This window comes from Adiantum capillus-veneris, chromosome 2 (assembly GCF_014529385.1).
Source record: "Adiantum capillus-veneris isolate H3 chromosome 2, ASM1452938v2, whole genome shotgun sequence".
In the NCBI taxonomy this organism is placed as follows: domain Eukaryota; kingdom Viridiplantae; phylum Streptophyta; class Polypodiopsida; order Polypodiales; family Pteridaceae; genus Adiantum; species Adiantum capillus-veneris.
The window spans coordinates 94,354,778-94,375,000 of record NC_140932.1 but is presented as its reverse complement, the minus strand read 5'-3'; the positions used below and the strand labels follow the sequence as shown (position 1 = coordinate 94,375,000).

The window sequence follows — 20,223 nt, the reverse complement described above, 5'->3', positions numbered from 1 at the left end:
ATTTCCAAAGTCTCTCCTTGCATTTTGGGATTCTTGAGCACTTGTACCAACTGCCTAAAACTTGGAATATTTTATTTTCATATGCTCTTGTTTGTTGCCAACTTCAATTGATGATATCTCCTAACATAATGATCCGATCGACGAGACATGGTGAGTTGAACGAAAATCTCGATGCACACATTTCAAAGTGGACCAAACTACTGCTTAGCCCCCGAGAAAACTTCAATTGCTCATATCTTCTTCATTTGAACTCCAATTTGAAATCTATAAAGTCTGGCTCGGAGAGCATGCTCTGCATTTCAAAACACCATGACCTTGACCAGCCCTTGGGGCGCACATACATTAACACCATCATTGCACAAATCTTCAAACCACTGAAACTTTAAACTAACATAACTTCCTACCCGTAGCTCCTTCCGATGAGCTGTGAAAACAAGGTTGTAGTGCCCAATGAGGACTTAAAAATTCAGCAAAAAACCTGCAAAATTCCAGCTTTGAAACGCTCTGACTGGTGAGTCCAAAAAAACACCAAATCTAGTCCAAAAACCACATTTTGCGTGACCTCCCACACCTCATCCTATGTGCTATCAACCTTGCATGTGCATGTGTATTGAAAAGCCTGTGTCTATACATGTATAGATTTGTATACACAGATGTCCAATTGTACTGTCGCATCGAAGTTTACAAATTGGACGACACTGTGCTCCTTGTGATATGTGCTCCTAATTGCTTGACATAGTTCCCACCTCTTGAACTTCCTTAAGAACTGAAGTGTCGAGGGGGGTGCCTCAGGACTATATGACACGGGCATGGGGGCACGGGATCTATGGCGAGAGCATCGAGCACCGTAGATCTTGTCGGCACCGTAAAAAGTAATCTCGGGTACCCAGGGTTACTTTTTGTACCCAGAATTACTTTTGGTCACATTTGATATAAGAGTAATCTCGGGCCCATACCATCACAATAAACACGTGGTTGCTCGTGGATAGGACATGGGAGTCGCAAAGGTGAGGTCAAGGGTTCAAGGGTCGGCCGCGAAGTAATTTCGGGTACCCGAGATTACTTTGCCGCGCTCGAGATTACTTTGCCACGATCTACAACTCTCCTTCATCCCACCCCATCAATGCCAGTGTTAGATACTCCCCAGGAGGGGGGTATATGTGTGCGCGTTCATCAAGGGGTGTATGTGTGTGTGTGTGTGAGAGAGAGAGAGAGAGAGAGAGAGAGAGAGAGAGAGAGAAGAAGAAGAAGAAGAAGAAGAAGAAGAGAGTTTTAACGTCGTAGGAAACCATCCCAAGAGACCTTAAAGATCTATCCGACGAGTAGTTGAACTCAAGACCTGTTATTCAAGAGGGAAATGGCATAACCAATTTACCACACTTGGGTGATAGAAAGGTTATACCATTTTCCTCTTTTTATTAGCGTGCACACACACATAGACACCCACACACACACCCGAGAAGAAGAAAGTTTTAACGTCGTAGGAAACCATCCCAAGAGACCTTAAAGATCTAGCCGACGAGGAGTTGAACTCAAGACCTGTTATTCAAGAGGGAAATGGCATAACCAATCTACCACACTTGGGTGATAGAAAGGTTATACCATTATAGAGAGAGAGAGAGAGAGAGAGAGAGAGAGAGAGAGAGAGAGAGAAGGAGGAGGAAAACCGTGCGGTAACTGAATTTTGGACAACCCAACATACGACACATGGGGTGTTCTCGAAAATGGCCAACCTTGCATGTATGGAGACGTTCTTATCAATTGCAAATTTCAAAAGCGTGACATCTCGATGGCTTTAGCACATGCCCAGCAGCACTTTGCGGGTTTGGTAAACTGTGCGAAGCACATGCTTATGCCCTTCTTCAAGGCTATGGAGCTGAACTACAGTACTGCCCCCACCCATGTTCGACCGCTACAGCTCTTCATAAGCACGCCGAGACCCAACACGAAGAAGAAAAGAGATAGGAAAGGAGAACAGAAGCACTCATTTTCTGTGTGCTGTAATATACGACCTCGGCATCAAGGAAATGAAGATGAAGACCAGAAGCAATGCGGACCGATAATCTAAGCAAACGTAGACAGAACTGCAAAGAACTTTCCTTGCATGTTCAGAAACTGTGATTGTTGCAGGAATGCGAAAAGAAGAAGCTTGTGTAAAGGCTTTCAAGGGAGTAACTGCAGAAATGGTTTTAGGGTTCAGTAAAGATAGGTTTGTACAGGCAGATTTTACTCGATCGATGCTTACAGTCTTGATTGTTTTGGTTGTGTTGGCTAACTTTCTAAGCATTAGAGGAATCAGCCTTATTGTACCGAGCTTCAGATTGAAAGCATGGGTTTGGATTTGAAGGAAACAGTGGTATTGTAGTTCCAGTAAATATAACCAGCTCAGAACAATCTTTGTAACATGAAGGAGCATATATGAGTGGATATGCTGGACTGAGCTTTGCATTTAGTATAAATGTGGATTGAATAGTACATCCTACAAGAGGACCCCTAAGATTGCAAGCGCTGGTAATGCTATGCAAGCGGCAGCAAAATACACAATGTTTTGACTTGATGCTGGATTCTCCTATCTGCCATCAGCGTTTGGTGAGGACAGGCATTGCCAGTTATATTTAAGGGATCTAACTCACTGAGATTCTTGATTGCAAAGGATCCAGTAGATGATTGCTAAGAGTCAGCATGCTCTCACCATCTGCAACTTCTCTTGGACAAGGGGTGTACTAACTCAAAGAGAGACATAGAAAGCAGACATTACTTTTTCATATTGAAGGTCTTGTTCAGTATGTTTGATGAAATTAAGGATGAAGCCGATAAAGCTCTTTGTAAAGATCTTAAAGTCTTCCTCTCACAGTCGTCCGTTTCAGAAGTCCCTACCCAGGTAATTTCTGCCAAAGGCTCTGCAAATGCTGGTCTGTGCTCTTCAAAGCAGGAAGCTGTTATTTTTCCAATACAGTTGTATTCAGCAATAACAGACCCTCCATCTAATCTGGGTGTTTCAAGCATTGTTCCCGAAAAATGCATGCCAAAAGAATGTGCAACAAGTGTTACCATGGGGAAACCAAGCGAGGGAGAGCCAATGCCATCTACATTACCTAGAACAGATGCTCGGAGCAGATGGAAACGTGTTACTCACACTGTTACTCTTATCAATCATATGGTGGCAAATATCAGGTGTGCATCCGGAGACCTTTTGGAAGGCAATGCTGTGAATGAAATCCTCCAGCAGGAAGGGTTTCAAGTGGATGCTGGAGGGCTTGGGGCAGCTACCTTTGAAGGAGCAAAAACTGTTGCACGATTCAGGCGCAAGGGACGGAAAGGCATGGAAGGACTGCTTGTAAGGCAAGGCACAGGCCTTCTGTCCTTCTTTCAAGGTTTCTATGTAGCTTTTCTAAAGGTAATTCTGTTGTTTCTTGCTTCATCATTGCTAGCTGGTCTCAATAATGTTTTCCGGGAAACTGGAGCTAAACCCTTGAAAAAGAATGTCAGGGCTTTTGAAGTCAGCAATAGTGAGGTTACCAATTCTGTGCCTTTAAATTTCGTCCTTCTGGGGGCCTTCTGTTTTGGTTTATCAATGATTTTGTATATATTATAATTGAGGCTCAAACAAGACTGTTATCTTAAATTAGTTCTAACCTGAGGTTTTTCTACCATGAGAGTATACTGCCAGTGCAGCCCTTTGGCAAACAAGCCATACTTTTACATTAGTGAAACCTAAGGTTTTTTCTACCATGAGAGGTATACTGCCTTTGCAGAGCCTTGGGCAACAAGCTATGTCTAAGTGTCACAGTGATGACGTGGCAGGACCTTCATGAGTGGTAGAGCGATGATGTAGCAGATGGAACACATGGATGCTGACGTGGCAGGTTGCAAAGAGATGGAGCTTGAGCCTTGGCACTTGAGGTGTAAAGCCTTGAGGCTAAAGGGAGAGGGAGAGGGGGAGAGAGCCTTGAAAGTTGAAGGAGAGGGAGAGATGAAGAGCTTGAAAGTTGAGGGAGAGATGGAGAGCTTGAGCCTTGAGGGAGAGGGGAAGAGATGGAGAGATGGAGAGCTTGAGGGAGAGGGGGAGAGTGAGGAGAGGTAGAGCTCCAAGCTTGAGCCTTGAGGCTTAAAGCCTTGAGGCCCAAGGGAGAGGGAGAGAGCGCCTTGAGTCCTTGACTATTGAAGCTTGAGGAGGAAGCTTCAAACACTTCAAAGCTCAAGCTTGAGGGAGAGGCAAACTTATGAAGGAAGAGGGTGAGCCTTGGGGCTTATATAGGAGAGCATTGGAGCTTGGAAGAATTAGACCCTTCCCTGTTCCTATGCACCAACAGCCACATTGTCAAAAAATCCCAAACGGCCATTTTGTTTTGAATTTCAAATTGCCATTCCGCCTGCCTGCTCGTTCCACGTTCCAGCCAGCGTTCCGCCTGTTCCGGAGGCCGTTCCAGCCAACATTCCGGTCACTTGTTTGGAACGGAACACCGTTCCGTAAGCGTATCCGTTCCGCCGAGAAAACCTGCCTGGAACGTGTTCTGGGAAGAACGGGAGGGCCCCGTTTCGCCCATTCCTTGTTACTCTGGTTCAAAACGCCCAGTTGGGCCGGCCGATGAGGGGCACAGACGGAAATTGCTGCTGGCCAGTCCGTTCGCGGAATTGGTGCCTTTTCTATAGACCTGATTGAAATCTAGATTGTAGGTCCGTCCACATGCCCACTTTCAAAAAAAGGTTTTGCGAGTTTTGAGCTTGAGCACACACGCCCTAGAATAGCTTTACCAAAATTATGCTAGCCAACCCGCCTTGCACACTTTCTAGTAGATAGTGCAGGATATCAGAGATATGAGTTGATGTTTGCAGGTGTGTAGAGGGCATTTGAGAGGGTAGTTCTCCACCAAACTTGGAGCTTGATAGTGCATGTAAAAACTCTCAACAATGGGATTGTAGAGGGTTGGTCCCAAGGTGGCACCAAATGTACTGTAGGTTGTTCCGCACAGGAAAATTTTTTATGTATGTAAAATACTCTTGTAAAAAAACCGCAAAGTACTTAATTTTCTAGGACATTTCCAATAAAAAAACAAGAGAGAAGCCAACAACTTAGACATTCAAAGACATGTTTTACAAGACAACCACATACTGTGTAACTACTGTAAGAGACCTAAAGTTAAGAAGACATTGATAATTGAATAAGAACATCAAAGTTCAAGAGTCAAATGAGATCTGAAATAACAGTGAACAGTGAACACATTAATACTGAAAACATCAAATGACAAAGTAACATAGGTAATAGCCTACAAGGCCCAGGCCATAACAAAAGGCTCATCATAGAGCGTACAAAAATCATAAATGAAACCATCTTACTCAAAAAGTTTGTCTATATAGTAGTAGAAAGCCTAAATAGCTAGCTCAAAGCTAGCCCATCATCCACGTGATGGCCTCATCCTCAAAAATCATCATTAGATGTAGATGAAGACTCTGTGAAGAGACCAAGTCCCCATCCGTCAGGACATTGCCCTCTTCGTCTGTAACAGACTTGGACACTCCAAGTGAAGAATCTACCGCGACAACACCAAATGACCACTTTAAAACAGTTCATAGTTCACAATTTATTCGACATTGGCCCGATGGAGTTCCGTGCCTAGAGATATTGGCCCCAAAGACTGGCGCCCCTTTTGGTATTTCTTTTTGTATTAATCTGAGTTCAAAGTACAAGAGTGCGGGCAGGCGCTCACACTCAGACTCTTGTGTCCAGATGCTCCGAGTTGTGAGGCCCAAAAGCTTTGGAAAATAAAGCAGTTCAAACTTTTTTTTTTCTCTCAAGCCTTAGCAAATAAAGCAAAAAGGCTCTTTCTCTCTCTTCTCTTGCTAATTTGCGTGGAAGAAGCAATGACCAAAAGCTGGCGCAAACCGTTGCAATTCACGCCGTAAAAGGCGGGGGTCTGTACAGCTGCCACGTGTCAGTCTGCGGGCCTGTTCGTTTGCAGTTCCACGTCAGCAGCACCACGTCAGCAAATCCGCCTCATTTCCGGTACTGCTAACGGGTGTGTGTGTGTGTGAGCACTAGGCAGCCATGTCACCGTTTCTGTGGGCAGCCAGCCACGTCACCAGTTTGTGACATACCCCCCTCTTGAAAGCATTGTAATCGCCCTCGATTACGCTTGCAAAATAGACAGAAGCCATAAATTGTCTTAGTAGACACTGACTGTTAAGTACCTATACACTAGAAACACACATCTAGCACATGTACCAATCAACAGTCACATCACACGACATCACAGGACATCACTCGACATCACAGGACATCACATGACATTCAACATTCATTCTCGGCAATGCAGTTAGCAATCGCATCTAGATCCAGTCAGGAATCTCATAAATGCCCGATTGACTAACCCCTATTGCAACCATGTCTATTTGAGATCAATTAGACCGAAATGCTGCAGTCATTTCGTCTATCAGTTCCTGCACGTAAAAACAAGTCGATAACAAATTAGTTTCATATTCCGGAATTCCATTTCATAAAGTCATACAGCAGAATACTGTCAGCTCTCAGTATCCCTGAAGCTCAAAGAGACATCAGTGACTCTAGTATTCTAAAAATCCGAGGCCTTTGTTGACAAAGGAGTGGAGTAACTCCCCTCTTGTGCAACCCACTGCACCATATCTCTGGCCAAGCTGAATTCGGGGTTCCATTTGGAGTTGACTATGCTAAACCAAAAGCTTCAAGGTAAAGGTTCACAATGTGAGGAGTATCTGCTAGGTCCTCCTCCATCCACTTCGCATCCAATGCAGGATTGCTCTTGAACTTAACCAAGAACCGCCTTCGTACTTTACCCTTATTCTTTGTGTCCTTATGTGCCAAAATCTGTTCAGGAACAAGGATCTCCTCATTTTCCTCCACTTCGAGTTGCTCATCGGGCTCCCCATCGTCAGGCACATCACCTTTAAAAGGTTTCAAGAGACTCACATGAAATGCATTGTGAATCCTCCAAGTGTCAGGCGGTTTCAGTCGGAAGGAGACATCATTGATCTTTTCTGAGATTTGGAAAGGTCTGTAGTATCTCATACTAAGCTTTGGAAAAAGCTTCTCCTTTCCCTTCTTCTTTCTCAGGCGTGCCTTCTCAAAACGTAAGAGGCACCCAATATCCTCCTTCAATTTCAAGTCGCGACGATGGCGATCCGCTGCCTTTTTCTGTCTTTCCTTAGATTTTTGCAAAGCCTCACGGACCTTGGCAAAAGCCGTGTCTAAGTCGCGCGTATACTCATCGGCTTCAAAAATCTTATCTTTTGTGCTTAGGAAGGGTGGAACCTTCGCAGCACCTTCAACAATCTCAAATGGCGCCTTCCCTATCGAAGAGTGTATCGTGTTATTGTAGGCAAATTCCACCAAAGGTAGATACTTTTCCCATTGAGTCTTCTAATCCGAGATATAAGACTTCAATAAATCTAAAACCACTGAATTGGCAATCTCAGATTGCCTGTTTGTCTGCGGGTGGAAAGATGACGAGAACTGCAACGGCGTGTCAATGTTCTCCCAAATTGCCTTCCAAAACAAACTCGTAAATCTGGGGTCCCTGTCGGAGACAATCGTCTCAGGCATGCCATGTAATCTGAAAATCTGGGCCACAAATAGTCTCGCTAAGTGATCCGGCTTGACTGGTTTCTTCACTGGAATGAAATGAGCCTGCTTGCTAAATTTGTCAATAGCAGGCCAGATACCATCGTGACCACTCTGTGTTCTCGGGAGGTCAAAAATGAAATCCATTGCAGTACTTTCCCAGGGGCGGGTGGGTATGGGCAAAGGCTGTAACAATCCCTATGCTTTATGCCTGTCAAACTTGACCTTCTAGCATACCAAGCAACTGCGCACAAACTCGTCCACATCCTTCTTGAGTCTCGGCCAAAAGAAGTATCTCTCTACCCCTTTCATGGTGGTAGCAATGCCGCGATGACCCGTAAAAGGTGGACAGTGGCATTCGGTCATAATCTTTTCCCTCAACGGTTGTGTAACGCACAACATGGTTTTTCTCATCAAGTAGCCATCCCGAATGGAATGTCCCGCTACTGTCTCCCCATCCAGCATCCGTGTGAAAACGTCTGCAAAATCCGTATCTGTGGCATACTGGTCGACCATATCCTCGAAGCTCAATGATGTATCGCGGAAATAGTCGGAACCAACAGCTTTTGAGACAAAGCATCTGCCACCAAATTCTTCTGTCCCTTAACATGGACAATCTGGAAGTGAAACTGTGATAAGATGTTCGCCCACCGCATCTGCTTTTCCAATAGCTGCTTCTGTGACAAGAAGTAGCGTAAACTCTGATGGTCTGTAAAGACAGTAAAATCCGCTCCGAGTAGGTAGTGCCGCCACTGAGTAAGAGCATGGATAACCGCCAAAAGCTCTTTCTCATAAATCTGTGTTGTCAATTCCGGCCTTGAGAACAATCGGCTCTCGTAAGCAATGACATGGCCTTCTTGCATTAAGACCGCACCCAGACTACGACCACAAGCATCACAATATACTTCAAATGACTTCTGCAAGTCCAGCAAAGTCAAAACTGGTCCCGTAGTCAATTTCTCTTTCACAATCTGAAAGGCAGTCACCTCTGTGGGTCCCCACGAGAAAGGGACTCCTTTCTGTGTCAAGATATGCAAAGGGGAAGCAACCTCTCCAAATTTTCGAATGAATCGCCTGTAGTACGAACACAATCCCAAGAAGCTTCTAACGTCATGGACATTCTTCAAATTGAGCCAATCATGGATAGTCTCTATCTTGGCCGGATCCATCTGCTCCTGCTGCTGACACAATGTGTCCCAAAAAGCGTATCTCTGGTAGGAAAAATTCACTTTTCTTCGCATTAATCACTAACTTGTGATCTCGTAATGCCTGAAAGATCTGAAGCAGATGATCTCTATGTTCTGTCTCATTCTTGGAAAAAACAATGATATCGTCAAAGAAAGTGCCAACAAATAGCCCGTACTCTCGTCCATCAACTGGTTAAATGTCGCAGGAGCATTGGTTAAGCCAAAAGGCATCACCAAAAACTCAAATAACCCAAAAGTCGTCCGAAAGGCTGTCTTGTAGACGTCTCCCAGTGCGATTCGGATCTGATGATATCCACTCTTCAAATCAATCTTGCTAAAACACGAGGATCCTTGTAATGTGTCGAGTATATCATGGATCCTAGGAATCGGAAATTTGTTCTTGATGGTGATTTTGTTGAGAGCACGAGGATCCTTGTAATCTGTCGAGTATATCATCGATCCTAGGAATCGGAAATTTGTTCTTGATGGTGATTTTGTTGAGAGCTCTATAATCGATGCACATTTTCCAAGATCCGTCTTTCTTTAAAACCAACAACATTGGAGAGCAATACGGTGAAGTACTAGGTTGGACAAGACCCTTTTCCAAGAGGTCTTTCACTTGGTTCATAATCTCTTTGTTTTGGGCTCGGCTCACACGATAAGGTGGCCGGTTCGGTGGTGTGCTTCCAGGTATCAGATCAATAGTATGATCTTTAGGATGAAAAGGTGGTAACTCGCTTGGCAAGCCCTCTGAGAAGCAATCGGCATGAGAGTGGAGAAAATCTTGGCGTTTTTATCAAGTTTAGACATATTTGTCCTATCCTCATCACTCAACTCTTTTATAAAGAACGAGTAAACAAACAGACTGGATTTCATTAACTTTGAAATGGCCGAAGCCGATACAATAGGGACAGACAAGCCCTTAAGTTTAATGTCAAGTACAATGGTTCTGCCCTTCTCTGTGATCAATGTTGCTTTCCTCGCCCGATAGTCGACCATGGCGTTGTTCTTGTGGTACCAAGGAATTCCGAAGAGAACATCACAACCTTCCAAAGGCATTATGTAAAAGTCCTCATGCCCCAAATACCCCGACAATGCAACCGAAGTTTGCCAATGACAGGTGTAATGGCTACGTCCCTGCCGGGTGCCGCTAGAACTGCCTCTGCAAGTGGTCCCATCCGATAGGGAGTGATCTTGAGCCGCGCCGCCAATTCCTGTGAAATGAAGTTGGCCTTGGCTCCTCCATCAAAGAAGATCGGGGCTTTTTAGTCTTTCACTTTGCCCCAAGCTCGGCAAAGTTCTGTACTCTCGTCCAACGTGATGGGATCGGTACCCACGCAATCTGGAACCAATCCTGTTTTCATCTTGCCTTTTCTTCCACGTTCCTCAGCTGCTCTCGAACTCTCAGGCCTTTCGTCGTTCTTGTCGTTCTGTTCTTTCTGTGCCTTTTTAGGGCACTTCGTGGAGATATGTCCAGTTTCCCCGCATCCAAAGCACTTTCCCTCCTTGATGTAGCGAGCTCGCTCCTGAGGAGTAAGCTTGGGTCGTGCATCTTTCTTTTCTGGGTTGCTCTTCCTCTTTCTACTTTCATTTGTCGAAGTCTGTTCGGCTCTTTGTGTCATGATGTCATCAGTGGGGTAGGTCAGACTGCTAGAGTGAATGGCAAAACCCCGTTTTGCATGACTCATCAACTCTTGAATAGAATTTGACTTCTGTTCCAAGTAGTGATCTCGGATCTCCGTAGGAAGACCTAAGGTAAACCGCTCAATTTGTTCTTTGAACGAGATCTTCTTGAATGAAGAGGCGGGTAGAAAAGAGCTCCAGAATCTCTCGCAATAAGCGTCCACTATATCCTTCTTGGTCATCCGAAGATGGTTCCAAGCAGGTTGTCACGATCGTGACTTGCTACACTCTTCTTGATTCATTACAGATGCAGATGCGAAGTGTGACTAACCCAGGAGGACTCCTGTTCTCGAATGGTCACACCCCTTCACCCAAAAGACATACCTCTTCGCCAAAAGCCACACTCCTTCGACGACTGGTCACACCCCTTCACCTTACGGATGCGACTCTTCACCCAATGGTTGCAGTTCTTCGCCGAAAGGATGTGTCTTTTCGCCTAAAGTTATGTCTCTTCACAAAGAGACATGCCTCTTCACTGATGACTATTCAATTCCTATAAAAGGAACCCTTGTATCACACTTTCAATCAATCAAATACAGAGTCTTCTAAGTCTTGTTCTAAGTTCAGTTTCAGTTTCTTAAGTCTTAATCATGAGTTTAAGTACTTAATTAAGGATTAGCACCTAGAATCCTTACAGTGGTATCAAAGCAAATTTTTCCCGGGACCCGAAGATTGTGAGCCTCTCACCCTCGTTGCTACTCTCCTCTCCGTTCCCGGAGTTGTATGGAAGCAGAAGAAAGATGGCCAAGATCCACGTCAGCATGAGGTAATCTTTTCTCAAACGGTTACATAAAGATAAGCAGAAGATGGCAGACAGAGTAGGTGTTGCGGCATACCGGTTGCACTTCGAGACTCTTCGCGAGGACAGGAAGAGTGGTACCCTCTTCTTCTTGTGCAAGTGACTCAAGCCGGTGATTCCAGGCCAGTCCTTCACCAAGCACCTCGCAGTAGGCAGCAAACTCTGGCAGCGCAGGCTGTTTTCGCTAGAGGTAGTAGCGTTCCAATTTAATAGAAGTAGCGCAGCGTTTGGGTGATTCTTTTACCAGCGCTGGCTTTAAAAAAAAGGGCCACCCTTTTAATTTAAGGGTTTTTGGCCGGCCGCCCAACCCAACTTTTAAGGGGGCACCCTCTGGGACTAATTAAACACAAAAAAAGGCCAACGGCAGCCAACGAAATGTATCACCAGCGCCAGCGTGAAGGAAATCTCTCGCTCTCTCTTCTTCTAATTCTCAGCGCTACCAATTCTGGCCATCGCCAGGTGCGCACACGGGCTTGTTCACAGTCATGGAAGACGATACCCTCGACGTTCCCGTCAATTTTCTCTCGTACATAGACGAGGTGCCCGAAGAAATATTGCCAGAAAATCCTCCTCAGGCTCTCGAAGTGATAATAATACCAGATACCCCCGAACCGGAATTCGCATTCGAATCTGAAGTAATTCTCATTTCGGATTCCCCATCTCCAGTTCAAGTTTCAGAGGAAAGACAGGTTCCCGACTTCATTCTGGTACCCGAGCCTGCTCCTGTACCTGCACTACAGCCAGCAGTGTTGCCACAAAATTACCTGGTTTATGTCACTCATCGGCATGCCTCGCGCTCACAGGGCTGGGTGGTGTGGCATATCATAGTTACGTGCGAGCCTCTTCATTTGCCACACTACGAGCACATACTGGGCTGGTACCCCCACTTGGCCTATTCTCTGACGGAGTGTCGCGTGGATTCAGTAAACGACATCATTTCCCATCAGCCTTTAGTTCGGGTTCACAGCGAGTTACAGCATCTGGACTACACGCCTTTGACGCCAGACGACACACCTCCTATCGACGAGGTGGAAGATATCGAGGATTCGGATCTTGGACCAGATTTCTTAGAGGAGTGGGACGCAGCATCAGCAGCAGCTTCACCCTTTTACGGCAACCACACCTCTCCAGCCTCTCCGAGATATTCCCTCTGAGCCGTCAAAATGTCAGAGATAGGCAGTGCTGCACCAGACGATCCGATAGCCATCCTCAGAGAACAGATATCCGTCCTCCAGGAGGCCCTCTCCAGCGGTCTTGCATCGATGACCGCACGTTTGGATGTCCTGCAGGCCTTTTCTTCTTCGAGGACGCAGCCAGCTACACATTCAGTTTCTTCAGTAGCAGAGTCACTTCCTGAGCAAGTCGAAGCTCCGGAACCAGAGGTAGACAATCCTGAATTGAAATATCTTTTTAAGATAATAAACACAGCACAAAAAAAGAAAATAGATGCAAAGTTGCCCGAGCCATACAACGGTCGCCGCGATAAGCGCGTGCTGGACCATTGGCTTTTCAAAATGGAGGTTTACTTTTCAAATACTGATCTCATTGAAAGCAAGAAAGTTTCTTTGGCTAGCTCTCTACTAAAGGATACTGCATTCCTTTGGTGGTGTCGCCGCATTAAAGATGGAAAAATCACCGCTACTTGGGACAAATTCCGACGCGTTCTTTGCAAGGCTTTTGAGCCTGCAAATGCCGATTTTCACGCCCGGTCTTCTCTCCGCCGCCTGAGCCAAACTGGTTCCTTGGCCGCGTACATCTCAGAGTTTCAGAAATTAACTCTTGAGATAGAGACTCTCAGTCCTTTCGACAAACTCCACAGTTTTGTTGATGGACTTGAGCCTTCCTTGCGAGATGATGTCCATAAATTTAACCCTGCCACACTAGATGCTGCAATCGCTTATGTTGAGCGTCTTGGCGACAATCGGCGCCCACTCAGAAGTTTCCTTCCTGGTGATCGAGTTTCCAATTCTGCAAGCTCTTCACAACGTAATTACCAAGGACAAGGTGGTCAGAATCAACGTTCTTTCTCAGGAGCTCACTCTTCGAGACAATACTCTGCTGGACAAACTTCTTTTCGAACCCAATCTTTTGGACAAGCAGCCACTTCCATAGCCTCCTCTTCGGCAAATAATCAGAATCGACGAAACAATCGTCCCAACCATAGAAGGAATGGTCGTCGTGATTTTCGGCCGAATACGTCCTCTGGACAACAATCCTCTTCATCAGCTCCTTCAACCTCTAACTCCAACCGTACAGGATTATGTACAATTTGTCATGGAGATCACAGGTGGTATGAATGCCCCAAGAAGCCAAATCCTTTAAATCCTCGCCAGAATTCTCACATGGAGACCACAATTTCAGAACCTATCCACAGCCAACCTCCTGTCCCAGACAAAGGCAAACAAGCAGCACATTGTGTTCAAGTTTCCAAGGTTGTAAGTGCCTTAATGATGAATGCTCGGAATCACGTCACTGCTCCAGTGGATCTTTCGAATCAGGTTCTTAGCCTCCTTGGCTTTGTTGGCAAGCAGCCAATCAATGTTCTTGTGGATAGTGGGTGTTCTACTAATTTCGTCAGCACATCTTTGATTACTAAACTGCGCCTTCAAACTCAACCTAGTGAGGCAGCTTACCAAGTAGAACTTGCTGATGGTTCCTTCCTCGAGTGCAACAAAAGGATTGAAAAGTTGGATTTTCAGATTCAGGATTAACAGGATCAGCTTGGTTTTTCAGTTATGCCCTTGTCACATTACGACTTGATCCTTGGCCAATCTTGGTTATTTCAATATGATCCAATAATCAGTTTCAGAGATCACTCAATTCGACTCTTTCACAAGCAACAGGAAATAGAGCTTCGTGGTCTTTTCAGTACCAAACCCATTATATTGGTTTCTGCTTTACAAGTCAAACGGCTGGTTCGAAAACGTGATTGTGCTACTGCCTTAATCATGTTAAGAGATGTTAAACCCGGTGCAAAAGAAGTAGAAGTTAAATCCTCCTCAAACATTGCCTATTTGCAGCAACCCTTCTTTCAACCACATTTGGACTTGTTTCCCGACAAGCTACCAACAACTTTGCCTCCTCGGCGTCCCGTGGATCATCCCATTGATTTGATCCCCGACCAACCTCCACCAATTCGAGCCCCTTATTGAGTTTCATACTCAGAATCTCAAGAGATATAGCGGTAGCTAGAAGATTTGTTGGATAAAGGTCATATTCGCCCAAGCAAAAGTCCCTTTGGAGCTCCTATTCTGTTGGTCAAAAAGAAAGATGGATCTATGCGTCTTTGCATCGACTATCGTGCTTTGAATAAGTTGACGATCAAAAACAAGTTTCCCCTGCCTCACATTGACGAGTTATTTGATCAGTTACTGGGAGCAAAGATATACTCCAAAATTGATCTAAAATCAGGGTATCACCAAATTCGCATTCGCATTGGTGATGAGTACAAGACAGCTTTTCGCACAAAGTATGGTCACTATGAATTTCTGGTATTACCATTTGGGTTAACCAATGCCCCGGCATCTTTCATGACGCTGATGAACGAAATATTCGGACCGTACTTGGACAAGTTCGTGACTGTGTATTTGGATGACATTTTAGTTTTCGGTTGAACGATGGCTGATCACAAGGAACATTTGAAGCTTGTCTTCCAAGTTTTGCGAACCAATGTGCTATACATCAATAAGAAGAAAAGTGATTTCTTCAAGAATCAGGTGGAATACCTTGGTCACATTATTTCTGCCAGTGGTGTTGCATTCGATCCCAAGAAAATACAGGTCATAGTGGATTGGCCTTTACCGCTCACCATCTCAGATGTGCGCTCTTTTTTGGGACTTGCAAACTTCTATCATACCAAGGTCCACAAATTCTTCGACATTGCAGCTCCTTTGACTGAGCTTACCAAGCAGGATAAACTTCAATGGATTGAAGAAGCAGAACAGTCGTTCAAAGCCCTTAAACATGCCTTGACGACAACTCCAGTTTTGGCTATTGCAGATCCTACTTAACCTTTTCAGGTCATGACCGATGCGTCAGATCGTGCTTTTGGAGGTGTTCTTGTGCAGAATGAGCGTGTCATTGCTTTTGACAGCCGCAAATTTTCAGCCATACAAATGAGATACCCAGTTTATGACAAGGAATTTTTAGCCATTGTTCATGCTTACCGCACTTGTCTTCTTGGCGCAGATTCCGTGGTGCAGACAGATCATTAGTCATTGACATACATTTTTACTCAACCTGTGATGAATCCTCGTCAAGGACGATGGGTTGAGTTCTTGGCAAATTTTCATATGATTATTCAATACGTGCCAGGCCTTGCAAATGTAGTTGCAGATGCCTTAAGCCGCCTTCCTCGAGCCATCAACTTTGCCATTTCCGGTGTGCAGATGGAAATACCTGCTTGTTTCAAGCATGAGTATTTGACAGATCGAGATTTTGGGGATGCATTTCAAGCTCTTAAATCCTCTACTCCGACTCCTACAGAGATGAATATGTTTGCAGCTTACACCATGGTCAATGACTTGCTGTATTACATTGATCGCATTTGTGTTCCACACAATATACCATTGCGGAAAATTTTAATCCAAGAACATCATGAAGTCCCTTTTGCTGCTCATCCAGGCATCAACAAGACATACAGATTGTTATCTGCAACATATTTTTGGCCACAAATGTAGCAAGATGTTATCAAGTTTGTCAAAGCTTGTCATTCCTATCAAACAATGAAGGCTTCTCGACAACTTCCTCAAGGGTTACTTCATCCTTTGCCCGTACCTCAAGAAAGATGGGAAAGTGTCAGCATGGATTTTATCACTACATTGCCTCGTTCTCAAAAAGGCAATGCACAGATTCTCGTAGTGGTGGATCGGTTTTCAAAGATGGCACACTTTATTCCTTGCAAGAAAGCTGCCTCGGCACCAGACGTTGCCAAATTGTTTGTGCAACACATTTTCAGATTACATGGATTACCAAAGTCTATTGTTTCAGACAGAGATCCAAAATTCACAGGACATTTTTGGACATCCCTTTTCAATTCCCTTGGTACAAATTTGTTATTCAGCTCAGCATACCATCCTCAAACTGATGGGCAGACAGAAAGAGTGAATCAAATTTTGGAAGAAATGCTTCGACATTACATACAAATTCGATTGGGGTCATGGGAAGAGTATTTGCCACTTGTAGAGTTCGCATACAATAACTCTATCCATTCAGTAACTGGCATGACTCCATTCCAAGCAGCTTATGGGCATACTCCTCTTATACCGACAAACTTTGTTCTTCAACACAAAGTAGCTCTAGCAGATCAGTTGGTTCAAGAAATGCAAGATGTACTTATTCAAGTACGTGACAAGTTGGTTCATGTCCAACAAAAGTACCAGAAACAAGCCAATAAGCATCGACGACATGCAGATTTCCAAGAGGGAGATTTGGTTTTATTATATGTAGCACCTCTTATCGCTACAAAACTATGAAATCGGTCTTTCCAAAGTTGCGCCCTCGCTTCTATGGACCTTTCAAAATAATCAAGAAGTACTCAGTTGTCAGTTACAAGTTGGAACTTCTACTCTCATGGGGAAAACTTCATCCAACTTTCCACATTTCTTGGCTCAAACAATACATACAAGGAGATTCGCCAATTCCAGACTTATCTTCTTATGTGCCAGAAATTGAGGATGAACACATAATTCTTGTTCTTGATGTTAGACAAAAAGAAACAAGACGAAAGATCACAACAGATTTTCTTGTCAAGTGGATGGATCTTGATGAGTCAGACTCAACTTGGCAGACGGATGAAGATATGCAGCAGTACCCAAACCTCCTTCAAGAATTCTTTGAAAAGCGGAAGACTTTCATCTGAACACGGGGTTTTAATCTAAATGGGAGGGAATGTCACGATTGTGACTTGCTACACTCTTCTTGATTCATTACAGATGCAGATGCGAAGTGTGACTAACCCAGGAGGACTCCTGTTCTCGAATGGTCACACCCCTTCGCCCAAAAGACATACCTCTTCGCCAAAAGCCACACTCCTTCGACGACTGGTCACACCCCTTCACCTTACGAATGCGACTCTTCACCCAATGGTTGTAGTTCTTCGCCGGAAGGATGTGTCTTTTCGCCTAAAGTCATGTCTCTTCACAAAGAGACATGCCTCTTCGCTGATGACTATTCAATTCGTATAAAAGGAACTCTTGTATCACACTTTCAATCAATCAAACACAGAGTCTTTTAAGTCTTGTTTTAAGTTCAGTTTTAGTTTCTTAAGTCTTAATCATGAGTTTAAGTACTTAATTAAGGATTAGCACCTAGAATCCTTACACAGTTCGTATCTCGCGTTCATACTCTCGAGTCAACCAAGAAGAAATAAAAAGCCTCTTGAATTGCAGCCATTTAACTGGTGCAGTCTTGTTTAATAGAAGCGTGGACCACCAAGTTCGAGCATTCCCCTTAAAGTAAGAGGCAGCTCTCCAAATCTTAGAGTGCTCGGAGTAATGCCCTCCCGCGAAAGCAATGTCAAACTGCTGTACAAAAGACAAGCCTTTGAAGCATCTCTATAACCAGAAAACGTGTCAAATTCAATTGACTGTCCACCTTCCTTAAACTCTCGAACTTTCTTGCTTTTGTCTTCCAGAAAGTCATACTGGTTGGCTTTGTAAAAATTCTTCTTCTTTGCATAAAAGCTGCTGTCATCCCAGTCCGAACTAGACGAGTCTTCTGTAGGACTGTCACTCACGGGGCGAGATTTAGACTTCTTTGCCTTTTTCTTACCCTTTCTGAAGCGTTGCTTTTTGCTTCGCTTTTTTGCTTTTTCTGTCTTCTTCGCTCGAGTCAGATGAGCTAGAAGAACTGTCAGCAGAAGAAGAAGAAGAAGAAGAAGAGGTACTCCTTCAAATCGAACACGCTTTTTCTATTTCTTTGCCTTTTCAAATGTCGATTGATGATCCAAATAACCGGGAAGTCAGTGTCTTTCTTCTGCTGTTTGTCATTCTTTTTAACTTTGTTTTGCGTGTCAAAAAGCTGAGCAATTCGTGCATCAACCACCTCTTCTAACTCTTTCTCTGTATACTTCTTGGGAGTAGGGAGGTTTCTTGACAGTGGTTTTCGGGGTGGTTCTGTGGTTTTCTGCCACTGCGTGTGCACCTCCTCCAAAGAGGTCTTGCTCATATATTTTGTTATTTTCGGGTCCTTGGCAAAATTAAGCATCATCTTTGTTGCATCGCTTATCAATCGTTGACGCTCCATCTCTCGACGCTCCGCCTGAGTAGGCCGAGGTGGGCCATACTCCTTGCTGGATTCTTCGTTGTGATCCCTTCCCGCATCTCCGGATGCAGAGGGAGTCGACTGGTCCTTGCCTGAAGCCATAGGTGCCGCGGAAAAAAATTAGGGATCGGATTTTTTGTAGAAGAGAAATCGGCCTTGCTCTGATACCACTGTAATAGACTTGGACACTCCAAGTCAAGAATCTACTGCAACAGCACCAAATAACCACTTCAAAACAGTTCACAGTTCACAATTTGTTCGACACTGGCCCGACGGAGTTCCGTGCCTAGAGATATTGGCCCCAAAGACCGGCGCCCCTTTCGGTATTTCTTTTTGTATTAATCTGAGTTCAAAGTACAAGAGTGCGTGCAGGCGCTCACACTCAGACTTTGCGTCCTGATGCTTCGAGTTGTGAGAGGCCAGTCCGCTTATTTAAAGAGTACAAGGGATGCCAAAAGCAGAGCCCCAAAAGCTGAAATTAAAAGCTTTGGGAAATAAAGCAGTTCAAACTTTTTTTTTCTCTCTCAAGCCTTAGCAAATTATGCAAAAAGGCTCTTTCTCTCTCTTCTCTTGCTAATTTGCGTAGAAAAAGCAATGACCAACAGCTGGCGCAAACTGCCGCAATTCAGGCCGTAAAATGCGGGTGTCCGTACAGCTGCCACGTGTCAGTCTGCGGGCTTGTTCGTTAGCAGCGCCACGTTAGCAGCGCCACGTCAGCAAATCCGCCTCATTTTCGGTACTGCTGCAGCGGGTGTGTGTGTGTGTGTGAGCACTGGGCAACCATGTCACCCTTCTGTGGGCAGCCAGCCACGTCACCAGTTTGTGACATTGTCGTACTCTGGCTCTGCCATCACGGACACCTGTGCCTGATGTAGATCATCTCTACTACATCTGTCGAAGCCTCAATGAGACGAACTGCCTCGTTTGCCTCTTCTCGAGAAGAACGAACAGGAAGCTTCCCTTTACGAATGCTCTCCCTTCGAGCACTATCTGGGTCTGGAGCATGCTCACACAGAGGAATAGCCCAAGCTCGTGCGCGTGATGTCACGGGGACGCGGCAATTGTTAACTATGTCACGAGGACGTGGCAATTGCTAACTTTAGTTGTTGGTTTCTCTCCAATGGGTTTTGTTTTATTTTTGAGACCCTCTTTTTGAGCTGTTAACTATGCCACGAGGACGTGGCAACTGCTAACTTTAGTTGTTGGTTTCTTTCCAATGGGTTTTGTTTTATTTTTGAGACCCTCTTTTTGAAGTAGCAAACGGTCGGACATTGTATGGCCAATGTGAACGGTAGTTTCACCTGCAGACGGGAAGCGGTCGGCACTGGAATTCGTATAGTAAGAGGATGTGTAGGCTTAGAGCAAGATCATATAGGTCCCCCCGTCGCACTTAGCAAGTTGGTGGATACTAGGAAGTGAACTCAATAAAGGCATAAAGTCAAGGTGGGACTACCAACTGAAAGTATTCGATAGTTGGGCCACATTGCACTTTTGGATGCAGTCCCAATGAGGATAGATGGTCAGAAGACCATTGGGAGCCCAACGGAATCATTTTCTAAAATTTAGGGAACTGCTATTTTGGGCCGTGAAATGTGTTCGCGTCATTACCTCCGGTATGACTAGGGGAACATTTTACAACTCTGCCGCGAAGTCAACTGAGCAACCAGTCGGGAGATTTTTAAGCGGCAAACCCGAAA

General features: G+C 44.8%; 1 protein-coding gene across 3 annotated transcripts in view; it reads left to right on the top strand.

The window, feature by feature from the left end:
• The first annotated feature begins 2,065 nt into the window (after positions 1 to 2,065).
• The window catches only part of LOC147463211 (uncharacterized), a 76,686-nt gene continuing 58,528 nt past the window's right edge, over positions 2,066 to 20,223 (top strand). For all 3 annotated transcript variants that reach the window (XM_086487733.1, XM_086487730.1, XM_086487728.1), the window contains exon 1: positions 2,066 to 3,397. In XM_086487733.1, coding sequence (XP_086343859.1) covers positions 2,786 to 3,397 — 612 coding nt within the window. In that variant the 5' untranslated portion in view covers positions 2,066 to 2,785. The remainder of the gene's footprint in view (positions 3,398 to 20,223) is intronic.